The sequence below is a fragment of the Spermophilus citellus genome, assembly GCF_964194105.1.
Source record: "Spermophilus citellus genome assembly, chromosome: 14".
Classification (NCBI taxonomy): Eukaryota; Metazoa; Chordata; class Mammalia; order Rodentia; family Sciuridae; genus Spermophilus; species Spermophilus citellus.
In genome coordinates, this window is record NC_138194.1 from 88,488,438 (window position 1) to 88,514,267 (window position 25,830).

Below are 25,830 nucleotides of genomic sequence, written 5' to 3' on the forward strand. Positions count from 1 at the left end.
TGGGAGGGCAGCCTGAGAGCTAAAAATGCCCTCAGGACAGGGCGATCCACAACTAGACCACAAACTCCACTACAGACAGCATGCTTGACACATAACAGGAGCTAATAAACAATGGCTAGCAGGTGAATGAATGGAGGGAGGGCACTGGGGGCTGTTGAGGGATTTTTCCTAAGTTTTAATGGTTCTTAAAATTGAAATATCTATTAATTATACAGTCTTTCATCTCATCTTAGAGATGAAGGGTTAAACTTGCAATTGATGGGCACACTAAACCAGCCCATTTGGGGGAAGGAGGGTAGTGGGAAAGGTGAAGCAAGCTGGAAGAGAGTGTGGTTGGAAATCTTGAGGACTCCGCCTTATGCCCTGGGCTGGAGTCTTTGCCCTCTGTTGAGAAAAATAAGTTGTGCAGGACATTTGATGAGGTATGGGTTTATTATTAAATTCCATTTATAAGTGAGCTCCTCCATCACAGATTATTCATTCAGTAAAATAATGCCTCTTTGCCAGGCATGATGGCGCATGCCTGTAATCCCAGCCACTTGAGAGGCTGAGGCAGGAGGATCTCAAGTTCAAAGCCAGCTTCAACAAAAGCGAGGCACTAAGCAACTCAGTGAGACTCTGTCTCTAAATAAAATACAAAAGAAGGCTGGGGATGTGGCTCAGTGGCCGAGGCCCCCTGAGCTTAATCCCTGATACCAAAAAAAAAAAAAAAAAGCTCTTTGTATGACAATGTTCCATGAGTCTCTCCTGTTTCTGCATGTCTTGTACGTAATGCACTTGATACTCTCTGTTCCAGACTGTCTTTCAAAGATGTCTGCACAGCAAAGGAGACAGTGTCTCCTTCTGGCCCAAAGGGCAAGCATGCTTACTACTCACTGCAACAGACTGGAGTTTACTAACTCAGGGCTTCTCTCCGGTAACACAAGCCATACAGTGCACATTACAGGAGGTGTTGGAGGCATTCATGTGTGCCCATGTGTGACAGCTCCATGGGACCCACAGGAAAGACGAGCTGATGCAAACATGCTGAAGCTCATACTGCTCGCTGGACCTTGTGTTATGAAACCCTTTATCTCTGATCTAGAAGTCTCCTGTCTTCTCTCAGCACCAAGGCTGTGGCAAGCTAACTTGATAGCTTACAGATTAGGGTAAACTCTTAGACCCTTTGCATTATTATTATTATTATTTTTTTTTTTTGGTACCGGGGATTGAACTCAGGGGCACTAGGCCACTGAACCACATCCCCAGCCCTATTTCACATTTTATTTAGAGACAGGGTCTCACTGAGTTGCTTAGTGCCTTGCTTTCGCTGAAGCTGGCTTTGAACTCACAATCCTCTTGCCTCAGCCTCCTGAACCACTGGGATTACAGGCACCCTTTGCAGTTCTTGATACACTCTACTTAGAAATGGTTTATTCTCATATTTCAACATTCTTGAACACTGCTGATGAATTTACCTGAAGAAAAAAAGTGGGTTCTTACACTGCTAGCTACAATACAGTAACTGTCTTTAAGAGACCATACGATGTGAAAGCCTCTTTTATTTGCTTTCCCAGCAGATGCCTTCAAATGGGAAGTAGGCCGACGATACAATATATAGGGAAAGCAAGAAATCTAAAAAGAGCAAAATACACTAAATGCACTGTCAGTATAAATAATCTGGGAAAGAAGTCATAATTATAAATTCACTTTTTCCATGATCAGCAGATCCTGTCTGAAGTAAACAAGGACAATTAATACTGTGCAAGATGTTTTTGTTTTTAAATGGACCTCTAAGCCAAGATCTGTATCTCTGTATGGAACTGATTTTCAAAGGGACAGAAATGGTCTTTGATCTTTCTGAACCACTTGTCTTCAAATTCTTTCGAGGATGCAGTCACCAAGGCAGTCAGAGCTGCAGAGCCAATGTTCTTCACCTCTGAGTGAACTTCTTCTTTTATTTTTTCTTGAACGATATCTTCTCCCATAACCTGTAGCAGAAGAAAAAAAAAATACTGTCCCAGTAAAAGAGGCAGCAGACATGGAACAGAAGATAAGGTTGTTCATCAACTACAAAGGCCTTCATACAAAAAGGGAAAGTACTTTAGCTACCAGGGAACACTCCCAACATATTCAAAAGATGTCTATTGGGGCTGGGGATGTGGCTCAAGCGGTAGCGCGCTCGCCTGGCATGCGTGCGGCCCGGGTTCGATCCTCAGCACCACATACAAACAAAAAGATGTTGTGTCCACCGAGAACTAAAATAAATAAATAAATAAATTCTCTCTCTCTCCCCCCCTCTCCTCTCTCTTTTAAAAAATAAAAAAAAGATGTCTATTCAGAATTTGTCATCCAAGGATCATGTATGTAAACCATCACATATTTCCACTCTTCCTCCCGAGTGAAAGAATTGCTGAAGCCTGTCCTCATGCAGCTGCGGTACCATCTGGCCTCCTGGGAGCATCAAGTCAACCTTTTTCTATCAAGACACATGCCCTCAGTGAGAATGCAATTACAAGTGACTCTCCCTCCTGGAAAACAGCTGAGAGGACCAGGCAGAGCTTGGGCAGAATATGACTGCAGCTGTGCATGGGGCACAGGTTCCTATCACCTACAAGTTCCCTAAAGCCATCAAAAGCAGCAAACAATTGAGTAGTAGGAGCTAGGCTGCCTTTTCCTGACCCCAAAGGAGACCATGATCCCGCTGAAGCCTACCCAATCTTGTAAACTTAACAAGCACAGTTACCCAATGAAGGCACAACACTGCCCCCTACTGGTCAGAATCAGGCCAGGATGAACACAGGGTCACATCCCCAGATTCTGGGTTAGTTTCTCTTTGGTAAGACTCACAAAGTTAAGTTCTAGAAAGCCTTACCTGACATCTTCAAAATGTTGGAAGTGGTGCTAAACTATTTTATATTTTTTATGAAGGCCTTCACAAGCTTCTAAGTGATCAGCCTTACTAAAATTAAGTTCTAAAACATTTAATACCATTTGGCATGAAAGAATATTATAGAGTGGTCAAGCACGAATGCAGAAGAAATTTAGTAACATGGATTTGGACTAGATGATTTCTATGGCTCCTGCAAACCTGAGATCCAATTTCATGAAAACTCTACTTAATTAGAAATACAATCAAAAAATGGTTCTCAGTGGGTTTGAATCTTCACAGATCACACATTTTGGAGGAAACTGCAATGAGATGTGGAATATTTATTAAAGGATGGTATTTTATCAGGTCTAAGATACTCTTTGAATTTTGACATCTCTGAAATCAAGATGTAGTTTATGATGCATCACAGTGTAAATGGCATCTTATTTTTCTTTTAGTGGCACATCAAATAATGTTTTACAACTGATGACTTCCTAGATTCAATGAAGTACCAAATACTTATTACATGTTCAACAGAGGGGAGTAAGTAAATAAATTATAGTTCATTCAAAAACTGGATGGATCTAGCCATTAAAAATTATGTACTCAAATAATATTTAAGAACCTCGAATTATACCCATGTTACAGTGTTAGGTAAAAGTTACAAAAAATAAGTTTGGCAGTTACTAAAAATGTTCAGCAGAGTTACATTATATGACCCAGCAATTCTATTCCCAGATATACATCCTTAAAGACAGGGACACAAACATACATGCATACTAATGTTCAAAGCAATATTATTCACAATATCCAAAAGGTGGAAACCACCCAGACGTATCCATCAACAGATGAGTGGATAAACATGGCACATACACATATAGGGATGAGGCTGTTTCGCTTTGATCTTCCCAGTACTGGGGAATAAATCCAGGGCCTCACACATGCTAGGCAAGCACTTTTTACCACTGAGTTTTACCCCCACCCCTTTTTATTTTTTATTTTGAGACAAGGTCTCACTAATCTGCTCAGACCCACCTCAAATTCGCATTTCTCCTACATTAGCCTTCTACACCACAGTCATGTGCCACAATGCCTAGCCATGAATGAAGTTCTGGTGTATGCTATCAAATGGACAATCCTTGACAACAGTATACTAAGCCAAACACAAAAGGGCAAATGTTGTATGGCCCCCCTTATTTGAAAAACCAAAAATAGTAAATTCACAGAAAGTAGTTTAGAGAATATGAGAGGTAGAGGGAGGAGGGCATGGGGAGGCTTTGCTTAATGGGTTTATAAGTTTCTGTTTGGGGGGATGGAAAAATTTTGGAAATACAGTGGTGATGGTGGGACAACACTGTGAATTACTTAATGTCACTGAACTGTATGCTTAACATGATTACGATGGCAAATATTACGCTTTCTACATATATTTTATCAAAGTAAAAAGAAGGGGGGAGGGAAGAACCATCTCAAAATAGAAGATATATAAGAGACAAAAGGACCAAGTATAGTATGTAGACTTTATCTGGATCTCAATTCAAATAAAACAACTAAAAATAAAAAGTAAAAGTATGCAATCAAAGAATATTTAAGCCTATAGGGTCTAGGTCATATCATAAGTCAATTAAAATGAAGGGAGTATAATACAAATAATCCTAAAGAGGGTCCAGACATTCATTACTTTTGAAAAGTTCCACAGGTATGTCAGATGCATCGCCTAAGCACAGAATTATCATCCCACTCAAGTGACAGATTTCCCCAGCATGGGAAGAACATAATGATGTTTAAGACATGGTCTGGCTTATGAAGACCTAGAATTTAGATGAAGAGATGAAACACATTCCTGTAACTTTTTAGGGTTCAGAGAGCTATCTTTTCAAGCAACCACTTTATCTGAGTTTGAAGAAGGAAAAATCACCACAGGCAAGAGTATCCAGGAAAGCTGCCCCAAGGTACGGGACCTCAGCTGAGATCTGAGGATGAGAAGCTAAGCAGGTAGAGACAGGAAGCCCCAGGACAGGTCTGCTAGAGATGGAAAAACTAGTCTAGTGGTGGCAAAAGATTGGGTAAGGAATTCTTGGTTAGTAAGTTTGGGGTTACACTCTGCAAGGCCTTGGATATCACATTAAAGATCCTAGATCAGACCTGACCTCAGAGGTAACAGGGACTCATCTTAGTTTTTAAACAAATAGGTAACATCGTCAAAGCAAGTCAAGATACATTCAGGGGGAAAAGCCAGGAAGCAAGGTGAGGTGAGACAGAGGCCACTGTGAGAGTCAACCTGAGGTGGAAAAGACTAGCTGCTAATGTGGAACAGAAACCAAAGATGGAAGCTGAAGGAGTGTGGGCTTTGGTGGGTGACTGGCAAGGCTAACCCTAGACAGAAAGAGGCCCAGAGCCAGTGAGGTTCCAGGTCTGGAAAGAAGAGTGACAGACAGTATCAAAGAAAAACAGTTAAGTCAGATGGCTCTTTCCAATGCTCTTCCACTTCCTGAGGGAGTCTGCAAGACTGATGTAAGTGCTTTCACGTCACTGGAAGTGACAGTAGAATAATCAATAACCATCTCAGTTACCTCCAGGAGTAACCAACCAGAGATGTGAGACAGTGCTCCAGAGCTGAGGCAAGAGACATAGACTGAAAGTAACCAACGCCAAGGTGACAACCGAAACCATGGGCACCATTACGATTTCAGAGATGGGAAAAGAAAGGCAAAGAGAACAGAAAACTGAAGTGAAACCTTAGAGAACGTCATGCCACAGAAGAAACCAGGAGTCCCAAGAGGCAGAGGAACACTAAACAGCAGGGCATGGTGGCCCATGCCTGTAGTCCTAATTGCTCAGGAGGTTGAGGCAGAAGGATCATTTGAAGCCAGTACTTGAGCCCAGCGTGGGAAACCCAAGAATGAAAAGGAAGGTGAGGGCAGAGTGGAATGAGACAAAGGAAGGGAGGAAAGGGAGGAAGGGGTAGGAGAGAGGAGGAAAAAGGGAGGAAGGAAAAGAGAGAGAGAAATATAGGAGATAAACAGGGTAGTGTAGCCTCTAAGAAGTAAAGAGACGATTTAAAAATGAGTGGCCAGGGCTGGGGTTGTGGCTCAGCAGTAGAGCACTTTCCTAACACATGCAAGGTACTGGGTTCCATCCTTAGCCCACATACAAATAAATAAATTAAATAAAGGTCCAACTACAACTAAAAAAAAAAGTGAGTGGCCAACAGACATTCTATGCAAAGATAAAGGAAAACAAAGACTAAGGAAAGGCTGAGATACAATTACAAGAGGCAGGTGTCTGTGTGTATCCAAGGGCTCAAGGGAAAAACCCTATAGGAGGCAGAAAGTTACAAAGGCCAAAGGAGAGCAGACAGAGAACGCAGGGAAAAGTTCATAATGAGTCAGCTTAGTGTTGGGAAGAGAGAAAGAAGACTGGCAGTAGAGATCTGCAGTTAAGTACCTTTTTTTCCCTTGCTGGTTATGAAACCCAGGACCTCAGGCACGCAAGGCAGATGATCTAGCACCCAACTTCAACCCTAGCCTCGCAATAAATACTTTTTAAAATCTTTATCTATTTGTTCTTTTGGTACTAGGATTAACCCAGGAGCATTTTACCATGGAGCTATATCCCCCACCCCTTTTTATTTTTTCTTTTGAGACAGGAGTCACCACCACACCCAGCATAATAAGACTTTTTGAAAGAATGACAACAGGAAGTATACGGGTGAAGTCATTCTCAGGGAAGAGTACCAGAGCTGTCAAGTTTCAGTTGTGTACTGAAAGGAAGTAGCATGAAGAGCTTAAAACATAATCTCAAGTGCCATCTTTAAAAAATTTCAACAGTGTACTTTACAAAAATCCAGCTTTTTTTTAAAGAGAGAGAGAGAAAGAGAGAGAGAGAAATTTTTTTTAATATTTATTTTTTAGTTTTTGGCGGACATAATATCTTTGTTTGTATGTGGTGCTGAGGATCAAACTCGGGCCGCACACATGCCAGGCGAGTGCGCTACCGCTTGAGCCATATCCCCAGCCCCCAAAATCCAGCTTTTAAAAAAGAAAGTTAATATAGGATGCAAATGATGACATTTGTATTTCTCTGCAACCACCAAAGTAGTGACAGGGTGGAGCAGAAAGAAAACGAACTTGCAGCTGACCCACACTGGTTTTAGACAAGTGCTACCACTTAAGGTCCAACCTCAGGGGAGTTACAACCTCCCCGGGCCTCTATTCCAGCTCCATCTGTTCTCACCAGCTATGAGAATGAATGGAGGAAAAGCATATAAACCTGGCATAAATGTGAGCATTCATCCTTTAGTTTCTTCAGCATTGAAACAATGAAGGGTATTCAGGTGTCCCAGCAGGCAGGCGCCAACAAGTACTGGCAAGCACAGAACAGCCCTACAGGCAGGCTCAATGCAGGGTAAGGATGGTGAAGAGGCTACTCGAGTGACATAAAGGAGGGAGACACAGACCTTCTGTAGATGGGATTTGGTTGTTCCTTATAAAAATGGTGTCAGAGCCAGGAAAAATATCTGATGCCTTGTGTCTTATAAACCCAAGGGGTACACTACTTACCTCAGCGATCCACAGCAAAGTGTCTTCTTTAAAGCTGAAACTTTTCATTTTATCTTCAATTTCCTGTTGAGTCCTTAGGTTCTTCTCCAAAGCAAATGATGTTTGTTGCGATTGGGTGAACTGAAGTAAAAGTCTGAAAAACCAAAAAGTCCCCATGAGTGGGCTCCACTACAGGACAGTAATGAGCCCCACAAGGCTCGAGAAGGCCAACCCTCAACAGAACTTTCACTTGAATTCCTATAGCTCCTTACTCTGAATAAACTGCCCATCTTTATGCTGGAAGTTCATCTTTTCTAAAGTCAATAGATCAAAACGTCTCAGAGAGAGCTTTAGCCAGCAATACCCCAAAAGAGCTCCCTGTGGAAGGCAAGTGGCTAAAAGCACATATAATTTAGATTGAGAAAAACCACTTTCCAGTCAGACTCCCCCAACCCCCCACCACGTAGATTTGTTTCTTTGAAGCCAGGGTTTTATGACCCTTCCATTCCCTGGACCTCACAGCATCTGGACCTCAAAGACTAATTAGCTTTCCTAGTAACTTCAATTACCCAAAGCAGGGCCAAACCTTTGATGACCCTCTTACGACTACTCTGCAACTGCCTTACCACTGATGTCCCATGGTGATCCTAACCTGGTCCCCTCTCTTGCTGTTCCCCCCTCCATCCTCATGTGGCTCCTCCTCCTTCTTATAGAGAATGTGCAGATTTTCCCAATTGCCCTCTGGCCTCATTGGTCCCTGTGGCATGCCCAGGAGTACCAGGCTCTGCTATTCACTCATTTTGTGTACTGAGCAGTGCCAGACATGCATGGCTCCAGGCACTGAGAGATACTGGAGAGAAGACAGTATGGCTGGCCTCACAGAACGGAAGGAGAGAACACACAAGCATAATTTCAGGTAGTTGAAAGTGCCACAAAAAATAATCCACGAGAATGTGTCCTTAGAATGGGACAGTGCAGAAAGGTTTCCCGAGATACCATCCAAGTCAAGACCTAACTGATAGGGCACCAGCTAGGAGAATGTCTGAGGGAAGGGGCCTCCTGGCCACGGGGAAGGAGGCCCTGACAGAAGAAGTTTGATGTGTGAGAAAATTAGAAAGATCATCAATATGGCCATGGCACAGCCAGGGGAAAAAATGCTGCCATGGAGCAAATATTCCCTAATTCCTGTCAAAACCTGACTGCTACTGTGTTAGTGTCCAGGCACAGGACCTTTAAGAGTTAAGTGCATGAATGCATTAAAGCCCTGTGTTGGGAGTGGGTTCCTGGTGTAAGCATGAGTTCAGCTGACTTCCTCTCTGGTCCACATGTGCATGCTCTCTCTTGCCATCTGATGCCCTCCATCATTATAGCAGAATAGGAAGACCCTCATCAGAGGCTGGCACTTGATCTTGGACTTCCCAGGCCCCAGGATTGGGAGAAATAATTTTTTTTCTTCTTTTTTGGCACTGGAGATTAGGCTCCACCACTGAGCTACATTCCCAGCCCTTTTTTTGAGACCGTTTCTCACTGAGTTGCTCAGGTTCTTGCTGAGTTGCTAGGGCTGGCCTTCAATTTGTGATCCTCCTGGGTCACAAGAATGACAGGTATGTGCCATGGCACCCAGGTGTGTTTCTTTCTTGATAAATTAAGCAGTATTCTGTTATAGCCTCAGCTAACAGACAAAGACAAACGTGGAACTGAAGCAACTGCAATGGTGCGTTCTACAGGAGCAGGTACAAAGACGCAATGCTGTCTCAGCGCAACCTGTTCATGTCACCTGCCCCGTGGCAGGAAGCAGTGACCATTTTGCCATACTTGCTTTCTTCCCTGTCTTTGTAGTCACTTGAAAACAGAGCTTTTCCTTTCTATACCACGTTCATTCATTCTCAACCTTCAGCCCTCTGCAGTTCTTCTCTCCCTGTCCTCCTACTGAAATCAGCTGCTTAACAGCACAGACGACCTCCTAGTTCTCAAGCCCTCTTCTCAAGTAATCCTACTTGACCTCCACAACCACCCAATTGCTGATCTCCTTCTAATCCATAGCTCCCTTCTTCGAAGTGTGACTTTTATTTCCTAATGAACAACTCCAGATGCCACAGATGTTGAGCTTACATCATTCCTTCCACCCTGAATCTGTCCGGTCATCCTGTGTGTCTAATCTCAGCAAAAAGCAGCACCATCCACCCAGGATAAACTGCCTTTCTCCTCACACCCATCCCCACACACTCAGCGGGCCTCCAAATCTTGTTGATTCCATACTGCAAGGACACAATTTTCTTCTTTTGTTTCCTCTATACCGTACTAGGTAAGACTCTACCACTATTCACCAATCATTCCACTGCCTCTTCACTGGTGTCCCCAATTCCAAATATCTTCTTCTAGACCATCATCCCAGCCACCAGGTCTCACTCTGAATCACTGCTCTGATCACACCACCTTCAAATACTCTCCAGGTCTTTAGCTCAAGGAGCAAAATCTTTAAGATGACATCTAACATCTTGTGCTAATAATAATAATAAAATCCAATAGCTGCAAAAGTACCAAAAGATAACATTTATCATTTGCCTACTATATACTGCACAGTACAGTAAGTACTTAGATACTTTAATACTACAACCCCACAAAGTAGGCATTTCCCCTATTCCTCCATCTATGAAGAGGAGGAACCTGGAGCCCAGAGAGTTTTGCACAAGGTCAGACAGCTGGCAAGTGGAACAGCCCAGGTTCATTCACTCAACATCAACAATTCACTGAGTTCTTCAAAATCAGATCAGACTCCAAAAGTCCTACCTCTTACTTCCTCTGCTTCTGGCATGGTCTATAGACTACCTACCACATGCTGTTCTTACCACCAGACTGTGGCTGTTTTACACCAGCACCCCTGGCCCTTTGGGCTGTGCTTTCTCTTTACTCTGCATGCCTTCCCTTGCCTTGGGATTATAACAAGGAATGAGCAAGAACTGCATCTAACGATGGCCCTGGACTTCACAGCTTTGCCACTTTAGGAATGATTTTAATAGATTCCTAGTCCATCAAATAGGATCCTAACAGTAACCCCAGTCATGAGCATTAAGATGAATTCATGCACAGGATTACTTAGTCCTTGGTTGGTAAGCATTCCCACCAGGTACATTTGGCAGAAACACCATCCCCTGGAAAGTCTCTGAAGACTTGGTTCTTCCTGCCACACCAACAGCTCCCTTATCTTGTTCCCCATGGAATTCTGCTCACACTACTGATAAGCTATTTAGCACCTGTGTGCCAGTCACTGACTAGATAATTACAAAATTGTAAGGAAAGGGACTGTTTTTTTGTTTTGTTTTAAACAATCTTTATGATCCTAGTACCAAGCAAGGGCCTGGCACACGTGCTTCTGAATAAAAGTGACACAGTCAATGCCAACTAAGTATCTATGAAATAAATCTTAAAATTTGCCAAATAGATGCCACTTCTCGCTTAAGCCTCATTGCTAATAGTTCTTAAATTCTCCAGAGAGAAAATATAACAACCTCTATGTTCTCAAGATGGTGTCTACTTCTTCTCTCATAAATTATAGAACTGATTAAGAGTATTTTCCCTGCCTTCTTCTCAAATTCTTATACCTTAAGGATTCAAAGTACTTGGCGTCCTTAGGGGCAAACCACGGAAATTCTCTGTAGAATGAATTTAGAACTGTTTATTCACATGATCAGCAATTCAAACACAACAGCAGATTTTCTTCAGATTTCTTTGGAATATATGAATAAAAATTTCCTTCTTTAAAACAGCTGTTCTCCCTTTTCCAATTTAATTTTCCTAGTTTTTTTTAGTGTTTTCCAATTTAACATTCTACACTGAGTACTCACCCCAGTTGTATTCATTTTTTTTTAATCTTTATTTATTTTTATGTGGTGCTGAGAATTGAACCCAGTGCCTCACACGTGCGAGGCAGGCACTCTACTACTGAGCTACAACTCCAGCCCCGTATTCTTTTATATATTTTAAGTTGGAAATGGACACAATACCTTTATTTTATTTATTTATTATGTGGTGCTGAGGATCAAACTCAGGGCCTCACATATGCGAGGCAGGCACTCTGCCACTGAGCCACAATCCCAGCCCCCCAGTTGTATTCTTGAGCAACTAATAATGTTTCAAAGTTTTACACAATGAAATGACACATGTTCAAAGGGGTCTGTCTAGATCATAGGAAAAATTCAAAAACATACACCAAGTCTTGCTTAGAACTTTTTGAAATAAATGAAATATATAAAATAAATGAAGCCTTTCCCCCCTGAGCTCCTTCCCCACCCTGTCACACCACTCAGCTTACCTGGTTCGAATCAGAGAGGCACATGCTTTTATCTGAGTCTCTATCAACACTGCTTCTCCCTTTCCAGTCACACAATTCTGACTGTTTTTAAAAGCTTTCTCGATTTTCTGGCCATTCCTGACACTTGCTTCCACAGAAAGCACAGAGCTCTCAGGCAGAGTTTCAGGGAAACACAAAATACAGTCCTTTCTTGAGTGTGGAAAGGAGGACAGGACAGTTTTATTACTTGAGGTGAAATTGTTCTGTCTCTGAGATGATGCAATCGATGCTGAAAGAGCTGGCCCTAGATTCAGGTAAGCCTCTGCCAATTTGCCCCAGCTCCAAGGATTAAAAGGATGCAAAGAAATCAGTTTCTGCAGGCAGAAAATTGTTTTCTCCAAGTTCTGCAAACCTGAACAAATAGCAAGTTGGAGGTAGAGCACAGTGGTTAAATGGTCTGTATTGGTAGCTTTATTTTCCTGAAGAGAAAAGGAAAAAAAAAAAAAAAAAGATAAAAAACCGTAACTGTAAAGTGTTTTCCATATAAAATAGAAGATACCCAAAAAGATGTCTAATGTATACAACATAAATTGTATGTTATACATTAGAAGTATCTTTCAGTACTCATACATGCTGGTTGAACTAAATATACTTCAATGGATCACAAGCTTGAAACCATAAACCAAGAGCAATATATACTACCTAGCAAAATAAACATCAGCTATCCCAAACATCCAAATGTCATAATAAAGTAACAATTCATGTAACAGTGACAAGTTCAGCACCAAAAAATATAAATGTCAGTTTGAATTCAATTTTTATCATTATCTTTGTTTTCAGCCAGACATCTGAAAAGACCCAAGCTAATTTTCTTAGGCCCTGTCCTAATGATTCCATTTTAACATTCATGCTTTCAAAAAACCCAAAAGGTAGCTGGGCATGATGGTGTATGCCTATGATCCCAGCAACTTGTGAGACTGAGGCAAGAGGATTGCAAGTTCAAGGTCAGCCTCAGCAACTTAGTAAGGCCCTATGCAACTTACTGAGACCCTGTCTCAAAAGAAAAAAATAAAAAGGGCTGGGGAGGGGCTGGGATTGTGGCTCAGTGGTAGAGAGTTTGTCTCACCCATTCGAGGTGCTAGGATTGATCTGCAGCACCACATAAAAATAAATAAATAAGGACATTGTGTCCATTTACAACTACAAAGGGCAGCGGGGAAGGGGCCTGGGGATATAGCTCAGTGATTAGGCACTCCTTAGTTCAATTCCTGGTACAAAAAAAAAAAAAAGGTAATTTTTTTTCAAGTCCATCTGACATCTTGCTGGGCTTAGAAATCTCGAACATGACAGCCCCGAGCCCTGGGTGCTTCGTGATGCATCACAATTGAATCCAAATGCCTTCCCTGCTAATTCTACCAAGGCCAGCCATTTTTGGCCAGAGGAGGTTGCTTGGTTTCATTCTGATCAGAAAACCCTTTTTAAGTCTCCTTAACCAGAACCACCACCTCTTGCCTAACCTGCCATCTGGCAAATATCCTTTGGATTAGGAAAAATAGGCCTGCTTTTTCTAAAGTCTGCAGAAAGCAGATGGCAGATAACATTATCTTCAAGCTGCTGTGAAGGCTAAGGAAAACCTGGCCTGTGAGTGCCCAGAGCAAGTTTCTGTACACAGCTATTCAGAGAGTGCAACAGGAGCCAACTCCACGCTGCAGGCCAGAGCAACTGGCACGAAGTCAGGGGAAGCCTGTGGAGGCTGAGAATATTCCCAAATTAAGTGAAATGATATGAAATAAAGCCCCATACACTTTTGGTGATACTGCACCTCATCAAAGACTGAATATACCTTGTTTCATTATTTAGTGTCTAGCCTTCTCAACAAGACCATTAAGGTCCATAAGAACTTTTACTTAATGCTAAATTCATAGTGCAGAGCATAGTTCTTCAGCCACCATAGATGTAAATTAACATGTAAACACAGAGAGGTTAGATATCTTGACTGAGGCCACACAACTGATAAGCAGAAGAGTTATAGTCAAATATAATATAGATTTGCTATCTATTTTGTTCAACATTACACACTGATCTGTCCCTCTACAGAATGTGAGAAGACAATAACTATGAGGAAAAAAACAGTCCTGGGCCTGAGCTAACAGCAAAATAAGAGACCTCAAGTAGAGAAGAAGTAAAAACAAAACATCAGGTTACTAGGAAATGAGAAAACCTTATAGATAGGCAGTATCCATTAGGGTAATATGCAAGAGACCTCCAAAAGGGGTGAGAACCACTAGTTCCCTGCCCAGCAGGTGCCCAGAAGACTGATAACCAGTTCTGAAAGTCCTGACATGTTACTGAAACCTTCTGCCTGGTCACCACTTGAGCTAAATGAAAAAAAAAAATCATTCTCTAAGCCACAGGAACAGTGCACTGAGTGAACCACAGAAATGGGTCCTGGGGTCCCTGCCACTAATCTAGCTGCTGCTGCCTTTAGTGAAAAAGGAAGAGGGTGAAGTTCAAAGATGCCATACAAGAGCGAGGTGATGGAAAAGCAGAGCAGTGCTGTGTCTGAAAAGGCTCAAGCTGCTATCGATTTGCAGACCAGGAAGACTGGGAATGAGCACAATTAAATCCTGGCTTCAGTGTTCATAGATAGATTGCACAAGGCAATCTATCTTCTTTCCAGCATAAAGATTAAGCTGCATTTGAGAGGATAGGCAGGAAAAGTTCAAGGTCAGCCTGGGAAACTCAGTGAGACCCCCATCTCAAAATAAAACTAAAAAAGCTGGGGGTGTAGCTCAGTGGTAGAGTGCTTGCCTAGGATATGCAAGGAGCTGGGTGCCATCCCCAGCATCAAAAAGAAAAAAAAGAACGGAAGGAAGAAAGAATGAGTGGATTGATTAACTTGCAATTAATAGAGAAGGGGAAAGAGAACAAAACACAGCTGGATTTCACACTCTTAAAACAATTCCACAGTTGCACTTTGAGAGGTTCAAGTCCTAGGCAGTGAAGCCCTGGGCTAACAAAGGTGAATGAGATGGAGAAAGACAGCTCAGTAAATACTTTTGGGGCTGACGTCTGATGACCTGCACCCATGGGGACCAAGATCTATATGATAGTGTCTCACTAACACCCAAAGAGAAGGAAAACTGGTCTTTATATACTATGACTGGTCAATTTAGACCAGTCAATATTGGTCAATTTAGACCAATATTTACACAGAAATCAACAAGTAAACCATAAATGCCCTAATTTGAAAATATAAACAAACAAAATTACAAAGAATTTTCTTTATCCTTATAAAGTTTCTGCAAAGTCTACTTAAAAATGACTATTAAGCTTGACTTGGAATGAATATTTAGTCATGTTTTTATAACTTCTGCTTACAGAAGTATTGTAGAAATTTTGGAGCATAGAGCCTAAATAAAGCTTAAAAAGAAAATAGATCACTCATAATCCTGCCCTATTAACACTTCCCAAGAATAAACCTCTGCAAATGAGATTTTCTTAGGCAATAAATTTCAAGCTTATTACAGGAAAAACAGAACAAGAAAATGATTATATCTATAGCTCCAACTGTTCCTCATAATAAAGCCCTTACATGGCTCAAGATTTTCTTCTGCTTATGCAAATCCACCCATTTTGCTTCTAGCAAGTTTTTCATTTTGTCGTTTGAAAATAAACCATGAAACTGTCCTTGGTATAGGAAAATGTGTGAAAACAAGCAATGAAACCACTCACCAAGTTTGCAGCAATCTCTAGAGCTTCCATATGTCTTCCCAGGTGAGCAAGACACCGAGCCTGGCCTTCTTGGACATCCCTTTTCATGGCAAAATTGGTAGATGACAATTTTTCAGAGATACTGGAATATTCCTGCAGTGCTTTCTGACAATTAGTTGTTTAAAAAAAGAGGAGAAGAAAAGAAACATAGAAGAGGACTCAGTATCAGGTGATTTTTTTTCCCCCTAGATGGAAAATAATGTTATAATTGATCCCACAAAGAACTTGAGTGTCTTAGTACTACTTTGCTCAATAGTAGAGACAGAATGGCTGGAGGTACAATGACCACTACAGTGGAAAGTATCCCCCTAGGGCACAGCATTCTGGAGCCAAAAGATCAGGCTTCAAATCCTGGTTTTGCTGCTGCCTTGCCATAGAACCTTTCCATCAATATCATCATGAAGATGTAAATATGAGAAGTAACCTGGCTCCTAGTTGTTCATTTTTTTCTTTTCTTACACATTCTGAGATGCTCTTGTAACACCATGAGATTTCTATGCTGGAGACACACAATAATGAGAGAGCTACTGAACCTAAGGAAACAGATCTACAGGGACCCCAAAAAGATTCTTTTTTTGGAGTTATGGGAAACAAAGCAAATTATATAAAGCCACATAAAACAGTATAGAAACTTGAGTGTCTAAGATTATTTAAAAAAAAAAAAATCCATCTTCACCAACACATTCATGGGCCTGGGGATAGCTCAGGAGTAGAGCACTTACCTAGCACATGTGAGGCACTGGGATCAATCCCTAGCATCACATAAAAATAAATAAATATATAAAGGTATTAAAAAACTAAAAACATTAAAAAACACACACTCATTACATAGTACACTGTTAGTCACATATGCTGTCACTGATACAACAGAAGCTCACTTCAAGTACCACAGCCTTACATGTTTGATCCTACCTGATACTCCTGTCGTCTGTAGGCCAGGTCCCCTTTGAACTTCTTGACAGTCAGAACTTCAACATCATCACTGCTCTCAGTTTCTTCATAAAACCACTAGAAATTATGAACAGAGCACATTACGGAGAGTGAAGCTATGCTCTCATCTCATCTTCAGGAGTAATTTTCCATAATATAACCAATTAAACCTCAGAAAGACATACCTCTTCAAGATGAGACTAGGGAAAATATCCAACAAAGAATAACAACTTTAATGATGACCCAGTTTCGATTAAAATTATCACAAATAATAAATCTATTGATAATATTATCTCCCCCAAAAGCTGCATGAGACATGTGGTTTTCTTGACATCATTTCTGATACCAGTGTGGTGCCTGGGAATTCGCTACCTTTACCCTGCACAGTTCACAATGGTTTTTTAAAGTGAGATGTTTTCTTTTAAAGCAATTTTAGGGAATGGAATAGAGACTGACAATTCTTTATAAAAAACACATAGAAAAAAGAATTATGTTTGAGGTATTGTTAGGAAAAATGATGAAAGGCTCAAAAGAATCTAAGCAAAGAAGGAGACGGAAACCAAGGCTAAAAGGAGGTTTCAATGCAACCAAACACCAAAGGGCAACGGGAGAAATTTGGGAGATGCCCACCTGGGATGCTTTCCTTGCTTTTCTACTAGTTTAAGTAAAGCACATGGAAGCCCATCCCTGGCTGACTACTATTAATTTGAATGTAACTTCATTTGTGAGGGTTCCACATTCACATCATAATTGCTTGCTATATTTCTAAAAGAGCTGCCTGAGTATCAATGCTTCTCTGCTACCTTAGTAAAATCAGTTTCCTTGGACTGATTCATCACAGTGAAGAAGACCAGAAATCATTTCTCTGTTCTCCCTCAAGCACTGCGTTGGCCCACAACAGTCTATGCAATGGACCCACATTTTCCCTGTATACACCACTGCTGTCTAGTCACTGTTCCAGATTAGCCAGTTCCAGCTTTCCAAACAGAAACGTATCAACCTCCATCCAATTTCCATTATCCTACTGGGAATGATGAAGCACAGCTGGTTTCCTGATGACTACCTATATTCTCCCATACCATGGCAGGCCAAGGATTCAGAGAGATGATGCCTTCCAATACCCCCTCTATTGAGGAAGAAGGGAAGAACCTTGTGAACAGGGTGGAAATGCCTGGATAAGGAAGCAGGCCAGGCAACAGAAATCTTCTAAGCCAAACTCTTATTTTCAACAAGGGAAACCAATGTAACTACAATAAGGCCTCCTTGAGCCATTTGTGAGCAGCAGATTTTCAGATTCACGCAGCAAACATATTCTTAAGAGACTTTTGGGTTTTACTTTATCACTTGGCCAAGTATCTGCATAAACAGCATCTCATTTCACTTGCACAGTAACCCTGTAAGCCAGCAAGTGTTTTTCCCAAATGAGAAATAAGAAATTGACACATTGATGAAATTCAAGGGTCCTATCTTAAAACCAGAGCTTTTTAATGCTCTACCACAATACAGCTCAAGCCCAATCCCTGTTTTTAGTTTACACATTGAGTACTGAAGGTAACTTTGAGACTTTGCGGATATTAAGAAAAACTTGGAAAAAAAAAAAGTACAATTCAGAAATTACTGAGTCCCTGGCGTCTCTAAATACAGCTTACTGAGGAACAAATAAGAGAATCCATGTAAGAGAACCCAGCACAGTGCCTGGTTCAGGTTTGCATAAATACTAGCTATGCCCGGAGAGACGACATTTACCTTATGAAATATTACAAAGTAATACTCTACTAATTCAAGAATATGCATGGACTTCCTATTTTGAACAAAACTGTCAGGCACTGCAGAGTGAGCATCAAGTTAAGAACAATTGTCGTGTGACTATTTAGTGCTGCGGTCTAAGGGCTTTACGAGCATGTTGACAAGCGCTTTAAAGAGAAGCTAACAGCCGGTTAGGGGCGCCACGACAAAAACATTTCATTGGAGGAGGGAATCAGAAGACTTCCTGGAGGAGGTGGCATTTACGATGGGCCCTGAGAAATGGCTGTGCCTGCTCGATGTGGGCCACCAGTGCGTTAGTGGGCACGGAGTTCAGGGCGGGCAGGTGCGCGGACGTTCCCGATTAGGTTTGCAAAGAGGGCGGTGGCCCTGAGCGCGCCGCGGCAGGGTCGGGAAGGCACCCCGGCGCCCCTGGAGACTGCGGGCCGGGGTGAGACCGCACGGCCAGGCCGTGTCCAGTGCTCCGGGAGCCGGAGTGGAGCAAAGCCTAGCGCGGGACGCTAGCGCAAGACAGCGCGTCCGCGGCGCTGGCACCGCGGAGGGCGAGGCCCGGATCCCTCGGGGCAGAGGCCCCCGCCCCTCACCTGCGGCTCGCAGCGCTTGGCGCGGTAGGGTGCGGGGGACCCCGGCCGCCGCTGCGGCCCCTCTTCGAACACCGAGTCTTCAAACTCGCCGCCGACCCAATACCCGGGATCCATGGCGCGCCCACGACGGGGCACCGAGAGGAGGCGGCGCCTAAAGCGGCGCCGCGTTTGGCCAACCGGAAGCGGTGCGGCCCCCAGGACCCGGAGCGCGGCATGCTGGGACTTGTAGTCTTTGTGAATGTACAGGAGCTGTTGGCGGTGGACGGGGGCAGTGGTTGAGCTGAGGTTTTTGTCTAACTCGCGCACTTTCCGAACCCTAGGACTAAGGGTTTGGCTTCTCCATGTCAGGAGGTGGACAGAGCGATCCTTACCTTCATGCATCAAAAAGCCCTGGCCCAGTTGGGCTTGGTGCGCACTTCTGTAATCCTGTGGACTCGGGAGGCTGAGGCAGGAAGATCGCAAATTGGAGGCCAGCCAGGGCAATTTAGCCAGACCCTGTCTCAAAATAAAAAATTAAAAATGGCTGGGAATGTAGTTCAATGGTAGAGGGCCCCAGAGTTTAGTCTCCAGTAACACACACAAACATATAGGAGCTCGCGCACGCACAGCAGTTTAAAACTCTTTTAAGTACCATTATAAACCACTGACAGTATTCCAGCACTGTTAAGCACTTTATTTTTGAATTTCCTGTTTCCTCTTAACAACCCTACAAAAGGCAGTGATTCCCATGTTGCAAACGAAGATATTGGGGCTTGACAATATAACTTACTCAGGATCACTTTATGGGCTAACGAGATGGCAAATACAGAAAGTCCCCACTTCTCTGGGAAAGATACACCACTACCAGTAACCAGAGTCATTAAAGCATTTATAAAACAAAAGACTTCGAAATTTACTTGAGGGCCTTGATCAGGGAATATTCATTCTGCTGGGAGAAAAATACCAAATCCTAGAATTCTAAGATTAACTTTTGTTAGAATTTCTATACTTTCAAGATATTTCTTGACTCTATAGATTGTCACCAAAAATACTGGCCAATATTGCACAATGCAATATTATTGTACCACATTATATAGAAGGAAACAAAGTTATTTCCCTGTTTTTTTGTTTGTTTTGTTTTTCCTCACACTCATCAGTTCCTTTTTCACGTTGGTCTTTCAGGGTTCTTTCTTCAACCCGATTTTCTACTCGACAAACGCATCCAGAGCAATGTATCCCAGATTTCAAAATCCATCTCTCTGCTGATTAATCCCCAAATTTAGAACCATCCCACTTATCCAACAGTGGGGTTGCAGGCTCCCCCTGGACAGCCTCAGGCATTAGCTACTGATGAATTCATCCAGAGAAGTTTCACTTTTCTTTCTTTTTTTTAAATGTTTTTTTATTTTCCCATCAGAATGTAACACTCCATATTAAGAAAAATGGGATATTATAGAAAAACAGAAGGAAAAAGGTAATCCATAATACCATTATCCAGAAGTAATGGGGTCCAAAGAAGGACCTAATTCTAATATGCCCCGTCTTTGTACAAAAGGCAATACAGCATAGTGTTGAAGAGCCTCAAGCGCCAGCTTTGTTTGGTTTCACAATTCTGGTTCAGTTATTCGCTGACTGTGCAACCCTATTTGTGAAATGTGCATTGATTAAAATAATGCACATAGCCTGGTGCACTGGCGCACATGCATAATCAACTCCAGGGAAGACTTGAGGCAGGATTGCAGGTTTGGGGCTAGCCTGGACAACTTAGCATGACCCTGTCTCAAAATACACAATAAAAAGGGTTGGTGATGTAGCTCATTGATAGAGCACCACCCGTATGTGAGGCCTTGGATCCAATCCACAGTACCACCACCACCAGCAGCAGCAACAACAACAAAAAGAACATAAAGTACCTGCCAGCAAGAAGGTGATACATGCTCATTCAAAATTCCTGCTTTAGTGTCCTCTATTCTATACCATTGGTCCACCCGCCTGTTTTGGTACCAGTACCATGCTGTTTTTGTCACTATTGCTCTGTAATATAGTTTGAAATCTGGTATCGCTATACCGCCTGATTCACACTTCCTGTTTAGAATTGCTTTTGCTATTCTGGGTCTTTTATTTTTCCATATGAATTTCATGATTGCTTTATCTATTTCTACAAGAAATGCCGTTGGGATTTTGATTGGCATTGCATTAAACCTATAGAGAACTTTCGGTAATATCGCCATTTTGATGATGTTAGTTCTGCCTATCCATGAACAGGGTATATTTTTCCATCTTCTAAGATCTTCTTCTACTTCTCTCTTTAGGGTTCTGTAGTTTTCATTGTATAAATCTTTCACCTCTTTTGTTAGGTTGATTCCCAAGTATTTTATTTTTTTTGAGGATATTGTGAATGGAGTGTTTTTCCTCATTTCCGTTTCAGAAGATTTGTTGCTGATATACAGAAGTGCCTTTGATTTATGCGTGTTGATTTTATATCCTGCCACTTTGCTGAATTCACTTATTAGTTCTAGTAGTTTCTTTGTAGACCCTTTTACAACTATCTTATATTTGATAAAGGGGCTAAAAGCATGCAATGGAGGAAGGATAGCATCTTCAACAAATGGTGTTGGGAAAACTGGAAATCCATATGCAACAAAATGAAACTGAATCCCTTTCTCTTGCCATGCACAAAAGTTAACTCAAAATGGATCAAGGAGCTTGATATCAAATCAGAGACTCTGCGTCTGATAGAAGAAAAAGTTGGCTCCGATCTACATATTGTGGGGTCGGGCTCCAAATTCCTTAATAGGACACCCATAGCACAAGAGTCAGTAACAAGAATCAACAAATGGGACTTACTTAAACTAAAAAGTTTTTTCTCAGCAAGAGAAACAATAAGAGAGGTAAATAGGGAGCCTACATCCTGGGAACAAATTTTTACTCCTCACACTTCAGATAGAGCCCTAATATCCAGAGTATACAAAGAACTCAAAAAATTAGACAATAAGATAACAAATAACCCAATCAACAAATGGGCCAAGGACCTGAACAGACACTTCTCAGAGGAGGATATACAATCAATCAGCAAGTACATGAAAAAATGCTCTCCATCTCTAGCAGTCAGAGAAATGCAAATCAAAACCACCCTAAGATACCATCTCACTCCAGTAAGATTGGCAGCCACTATGAAGTCAAACAACAACAAGGGCTGGCGAGGATGTGGAGAAAAGGGTACACTTGTACATTGCTGGTGGGACTGCAAATTGGTGCGGCCAATTTGGAAAGCAGTTTGGAGATTCCTGGGAAAGATGGGAATGGAACCACCATTTGACCCAGCTATCGCCCTTCTCGGAATATTCCCTGAAGACCTTGAAAGAGCATGCTACAGGGATACTGCCACATCGATGTTCATAGCAGCACAATTCACAATAGCTAGACTGTGGAACCAACCCAGATGCCCTTCAATAGATGAATGGATAAAAAAAATGTGGCATCTATACACAATGGAGTACTATGCAGCAATAAAAAATGACAAAATCATAGAATTTGCAGGGAAATGGATGGCACTAGAGCAGATTATGCTTAGTGAAGCTAGCCAATCCCTAAAAAATAAATACCAAATGTCTTCTTTGATATAATGAGAGCAACTATGAAGAGAGCAGGGAGGAAGAGCAGGAAGAAAAGATTAACATTAAACAGAGACATGAGATGGGAGGGAAAGGGAGAGAAAAGGGAAATTGCATGGAAATGAAGGGAGACCCTCATTGCTATACAAAATTACATATAAGAGGTTGTGAGGGGAATGGAAAAATAAACAAGGAGAGAAATGAATTACAGTAGATGGGGTAGAGAGAGAAGATGGGAGGGGAGGGGAGGGGGAATAGTAGGGGATAGGAAAGGTAGCAGAATACAACAATTACTAATAGGTCATTATGTAAAATTGTGGATGTGTAACCGACGTGATTCTGCAATCTGCATTTGGGGTAAAATTGGGGGTTCATAACCCACTTCAATCTAATGTATGAAATATGATATGTCAAGAGCTTTGTAATGTTGTGAACAACCAATAAAAAAAAACAAAACAAAACAAAACAAAAAAAACCCAAAATTCCTGCTTTAGGAGCAAAACAAGAAAAAAGCAAAGGCAGGCAAGGAGGATTTTTTAAATTCTTCTTTTGAAGGCTGATTGTTCTTAGAATTTCCACCCTCTCCTGTTCTGAGGTCCCCTGGGTCTAGGCTCCTCCTGTCCCAACAACCAAGTGAGCTAGAGACAGGGCAGTTTGTGGGTAAATGAGAATTCTTTGCCCCTTGAACTCAGAATTCCTAGGCTCAAGGGTTTCCAGCCTTTTAACCACTTAAAACTCAGTTATTGTCTCCTCCCACTGTTATGGAAGATTTGTGTGCAAAACAAATCTATATTTTAAACTAATAATTGCTTCATTTTCCCTTAAAAATGGAATCTAATTGTATATAACAGATAAACCCCGCCTGAACCTACCAGCTTTGCCTCATTGCATGTAACAATTCCTGCTGAAAGCGAAGAAGGAGCCGTTAAGGACCCTGAGCAGGCTGAGGAAAGGAGAACCTTAACATGGGGACTTGGCCAATAATGGAACAACTCCAATGCCACTATCACTGTTGAGGACCTGGGGTTAAGGACCCCAAGTTGCAAACCATTCTTTCAATTGAGAGAAAGGCCTTAGAATAATGTCATTTTTAAAAAGTAAAGTAAACCAATAAAACAGAAGGCATACACACTGTAACTGTAAAACCCACCTTATTCACTTAGAAAATATGGGTGTTAGGCAGTGTTAGTAAATTGGAATTGAGCCACATCCCCAGCCCGGAACTTGATTTCTTAACTTTTTGGGTACTGGGGTTTGAACCCAGGGCCACTTTATCACTAAATTACATTCCAAGCCCTTTTTGAGACAGGCTTTTGCTAAGTAGCTGAAGCTGGCCTCAAACTTGCCATGGCTGGCCTTGAACTTGCAATTCTCTTGCCTCTGCCTCCCAAGTCACTAGGATATAGGCCTGTATCACCACATCTGGCTTTTATGGAACTTAAGTTATAGTGTGGAGATAAATGATAAACAATCCATGTGCCATTGTGAGGCCCTATGCTCTGATTCCAGAGGAAACAGAAAAGACCTTATTTGAGAATTATTGAGTTCTCACCTGTCTGGGGGCTGCCTAAAAGACTAAACAGAAGATGCTCACTTCCATTTTGCATCACTTAGAACCGGGACTAAAAAGCAGTGGGTATTGCTCAAAAACACTGCAAGGTGAACCTATTATCTACAGATTCCTCTAGTAAATGATTACAGGTGACATGCAACAGACTGTGAAGGCCTGGGAGGAAAGACTGGGGAGATTCTTTGGGAAATTAAGACATTCAAAAATTCCTGTGGTCGGGGGAAATTTTAGAAAGCCACGCACATGCCCAGGGCAAGATGCTTACACAGAAAAGCCCAGAAGGACCCTAAGCTTTCACCTTGGGCTGATCCCTAGGCTCGGAGCAAGCCTAGCTAAATGTTGAGATCTCCAGCACAGAGCCAATGGTCAAGAACTGGGAGAAGTGTTCATCTTATTTTCCCTCTCTTTTCTTTTTGTTTTCAACATGGTATTAGAAGTTCTAGTCAAAGCAGTTAGGCAATAAATAAATAAATAAATAAATAAATAAATAAATAAAAGACATCCAAGTTGGAAAGGATATCTATGCACAGGTGACATGACTCTATGTATTAAAAAATCCCAAAGATTCCACAAGACAGCTACTAGAGCTAATAAATGAATTCAGCAAAGTCAAGTCAGTAGTGTTTCTATATACCAACAATGAGCAATCAAAAAAGAAATTAAAAAGCCATTCCATTAACAATAGTATCTAAAAGAATAAAATGTCTAGGAAAAAAAATAAACAAAGAAGGTGAAAGTCCACAGGAACGAACTAATTCAAGACTTCTGGGATGGCATCAGAAGATCTAAAAAGTTACCATCTCCCAAATTAACAAGCAAATTACAACTCTGGATAGAGAACACCTGGAATGTAGCCTTTGAATCACCTCTTTAAAATCCCCCTGTTCCTCCTAATGGGCAGAATCACAGCATCTAGGATAGATGCTGTGATGAGGGATATGTCCCTCCTCCACTCCAGGAGTCCCATTTTTCTCCTTTGCTGGCAAAGCAGTAAAACTTAAAAAAAAAAAAAAAGTGAAAGATTTGCAGAAGAAAACTACAAAATATTGCTTAAAGAAATTAAATTAGGGGCTGGGGATGAGGCCTCAAGTGGTAGCACGCTTGCCTAGCATTCATGAGGCACTGGGTTCGATTCTCAGCACCACATAAAAATAAAATCAAGATATTGTGTCCACCTAAAACTAAAAAATAATTATTAAAAAAATAAATTAAATTAAATAAGACCTAAATTCTAAATACTTGGAATGAGACATCTTGTGCTCATGAATAATAAGAATTAATATTGTTAAGATGTCAGTATTATGCAAAGCAAACTGCAAATTCAACATAATCCCTATAAAACTTCGAGCAGTGTTTATTTTTTTAATGGACAAGTCAATTATCAAATTCATACAGAATCATAAAGTGAACCAAACAGAATCCCCCCAAAAAAACTTGAAAAAGAAGAAAGTTAAGAACTCACACTCCCAATTTCAGAATTTTTTACAAAGCTATAAAAATTCTTATGCTAGCATAAAGATAGAAATATAGACCAATGGAACAGAATTGAGTTCACTTAGTGAACAGATTCTGGCAAGGATGCCAAATTCATTCAATAAGGGGGAAATAGTTGCTTCAACAATTGGTGGTGGGACAACTGGATTATCACATGCAAAAGAATGAAGCTGGACCCCCTACCTCATACCATATACAAAAACTAACTTGAAATGGATTGATGAACTAAATCTCAGTTAAATCCACAAAACACTTAGAAGTAAATATATGGGTTAATCTCCAAAACCTTGGATTTGGAAATGGCCTCTTAGATATGATACCAAAAGCATAAACAACAAAAGAAAACATATATTGGACCTCAGCAAAATTAAAATTTTTGTGCACTGAAGGACATTATCAAGAAAGTGAAAATACAACCTATACAATAGATAAAATGCA

The 25,830-nt window shown here is 41.4% G+C and overlaps 2 protein-coding genes across 3 annotated transcripts in view; both read right to left on the bottom strand.

The window, feature by feature from the left end:
- Positions 1-718: 718 nt before the first annotated feature.
- Positions 719-19,234, bottom strand: LOC308633406 (uncharacterized protein C8orf76). 2 transcript variants are annotated; one of them, XM_081266206.1, is made up of 7 exons: positions 19,107-19,225; positions 18,736-18,984; positions 16,370-16,465; positions 15,419-15,562; positions 11,705-12,162; positions 7,414-7,546; positions 719-1,970 (listed from the first exon to the last, which is right to left on the bottom strand). In XM_081266206.1, exons 1-7 carry the CDS (start codon positions 19,110-19,112, stop codon positions 1,773-1,775), a joined length of 1,284 nt encoding a protein of 427 aa, XP_081122332.1. In that variant the 5' UTR covers positions 19,113-19,225; the 3' UTR covers positions 719-1,772. The 2 variants fall into 2 exon arrangements, with proteins under 2 accessions (XP_081122332.1, XP_081122333.1); XM_081266207.1 differs by lacking the exon at positions 18,736-18,984 and having other exon boundaries at positions 19,107-19,234.
- ZHX1 (zinc fingers and homeoboxes 1) overlaps positions 19,107-25,830 on the bottom strand; it is a 32,686-nt gene continuing 25,962 nt past the window's right edge. Inside the window, exon 4 of the mRNA XM_081266204.1 lies at positions 19,107-19,230. The gene's annotated coding sequence lies outside the window, so the exon portion shown is untranslated. The remainder of the gene's footprint in view (positions 19,231-25,830) is intronic.

What these genes read in the sequence shown, in the direction of transcription:
- LOC308633406 (XM_081266206.1), bottom strand. An exon ending in TAGAGATTGCTGCAAACTTG is followed by an intron (nt 12,163 to 15,418) that starts GTGAGTGGTTTC and finishes TTTTCTCTTCAG; the next exon opens with GAAAATAAAGCTACCAATAC. An exon ending in CTTTGCTGTGGATCGCTGAG is followed by an intron (nt 1,971 to 7,413) that starts GTAAGTAGTGTA and finishes CTTCTGCTACAG; the next exon opens with GTTATGGGAGAAGATATCGT.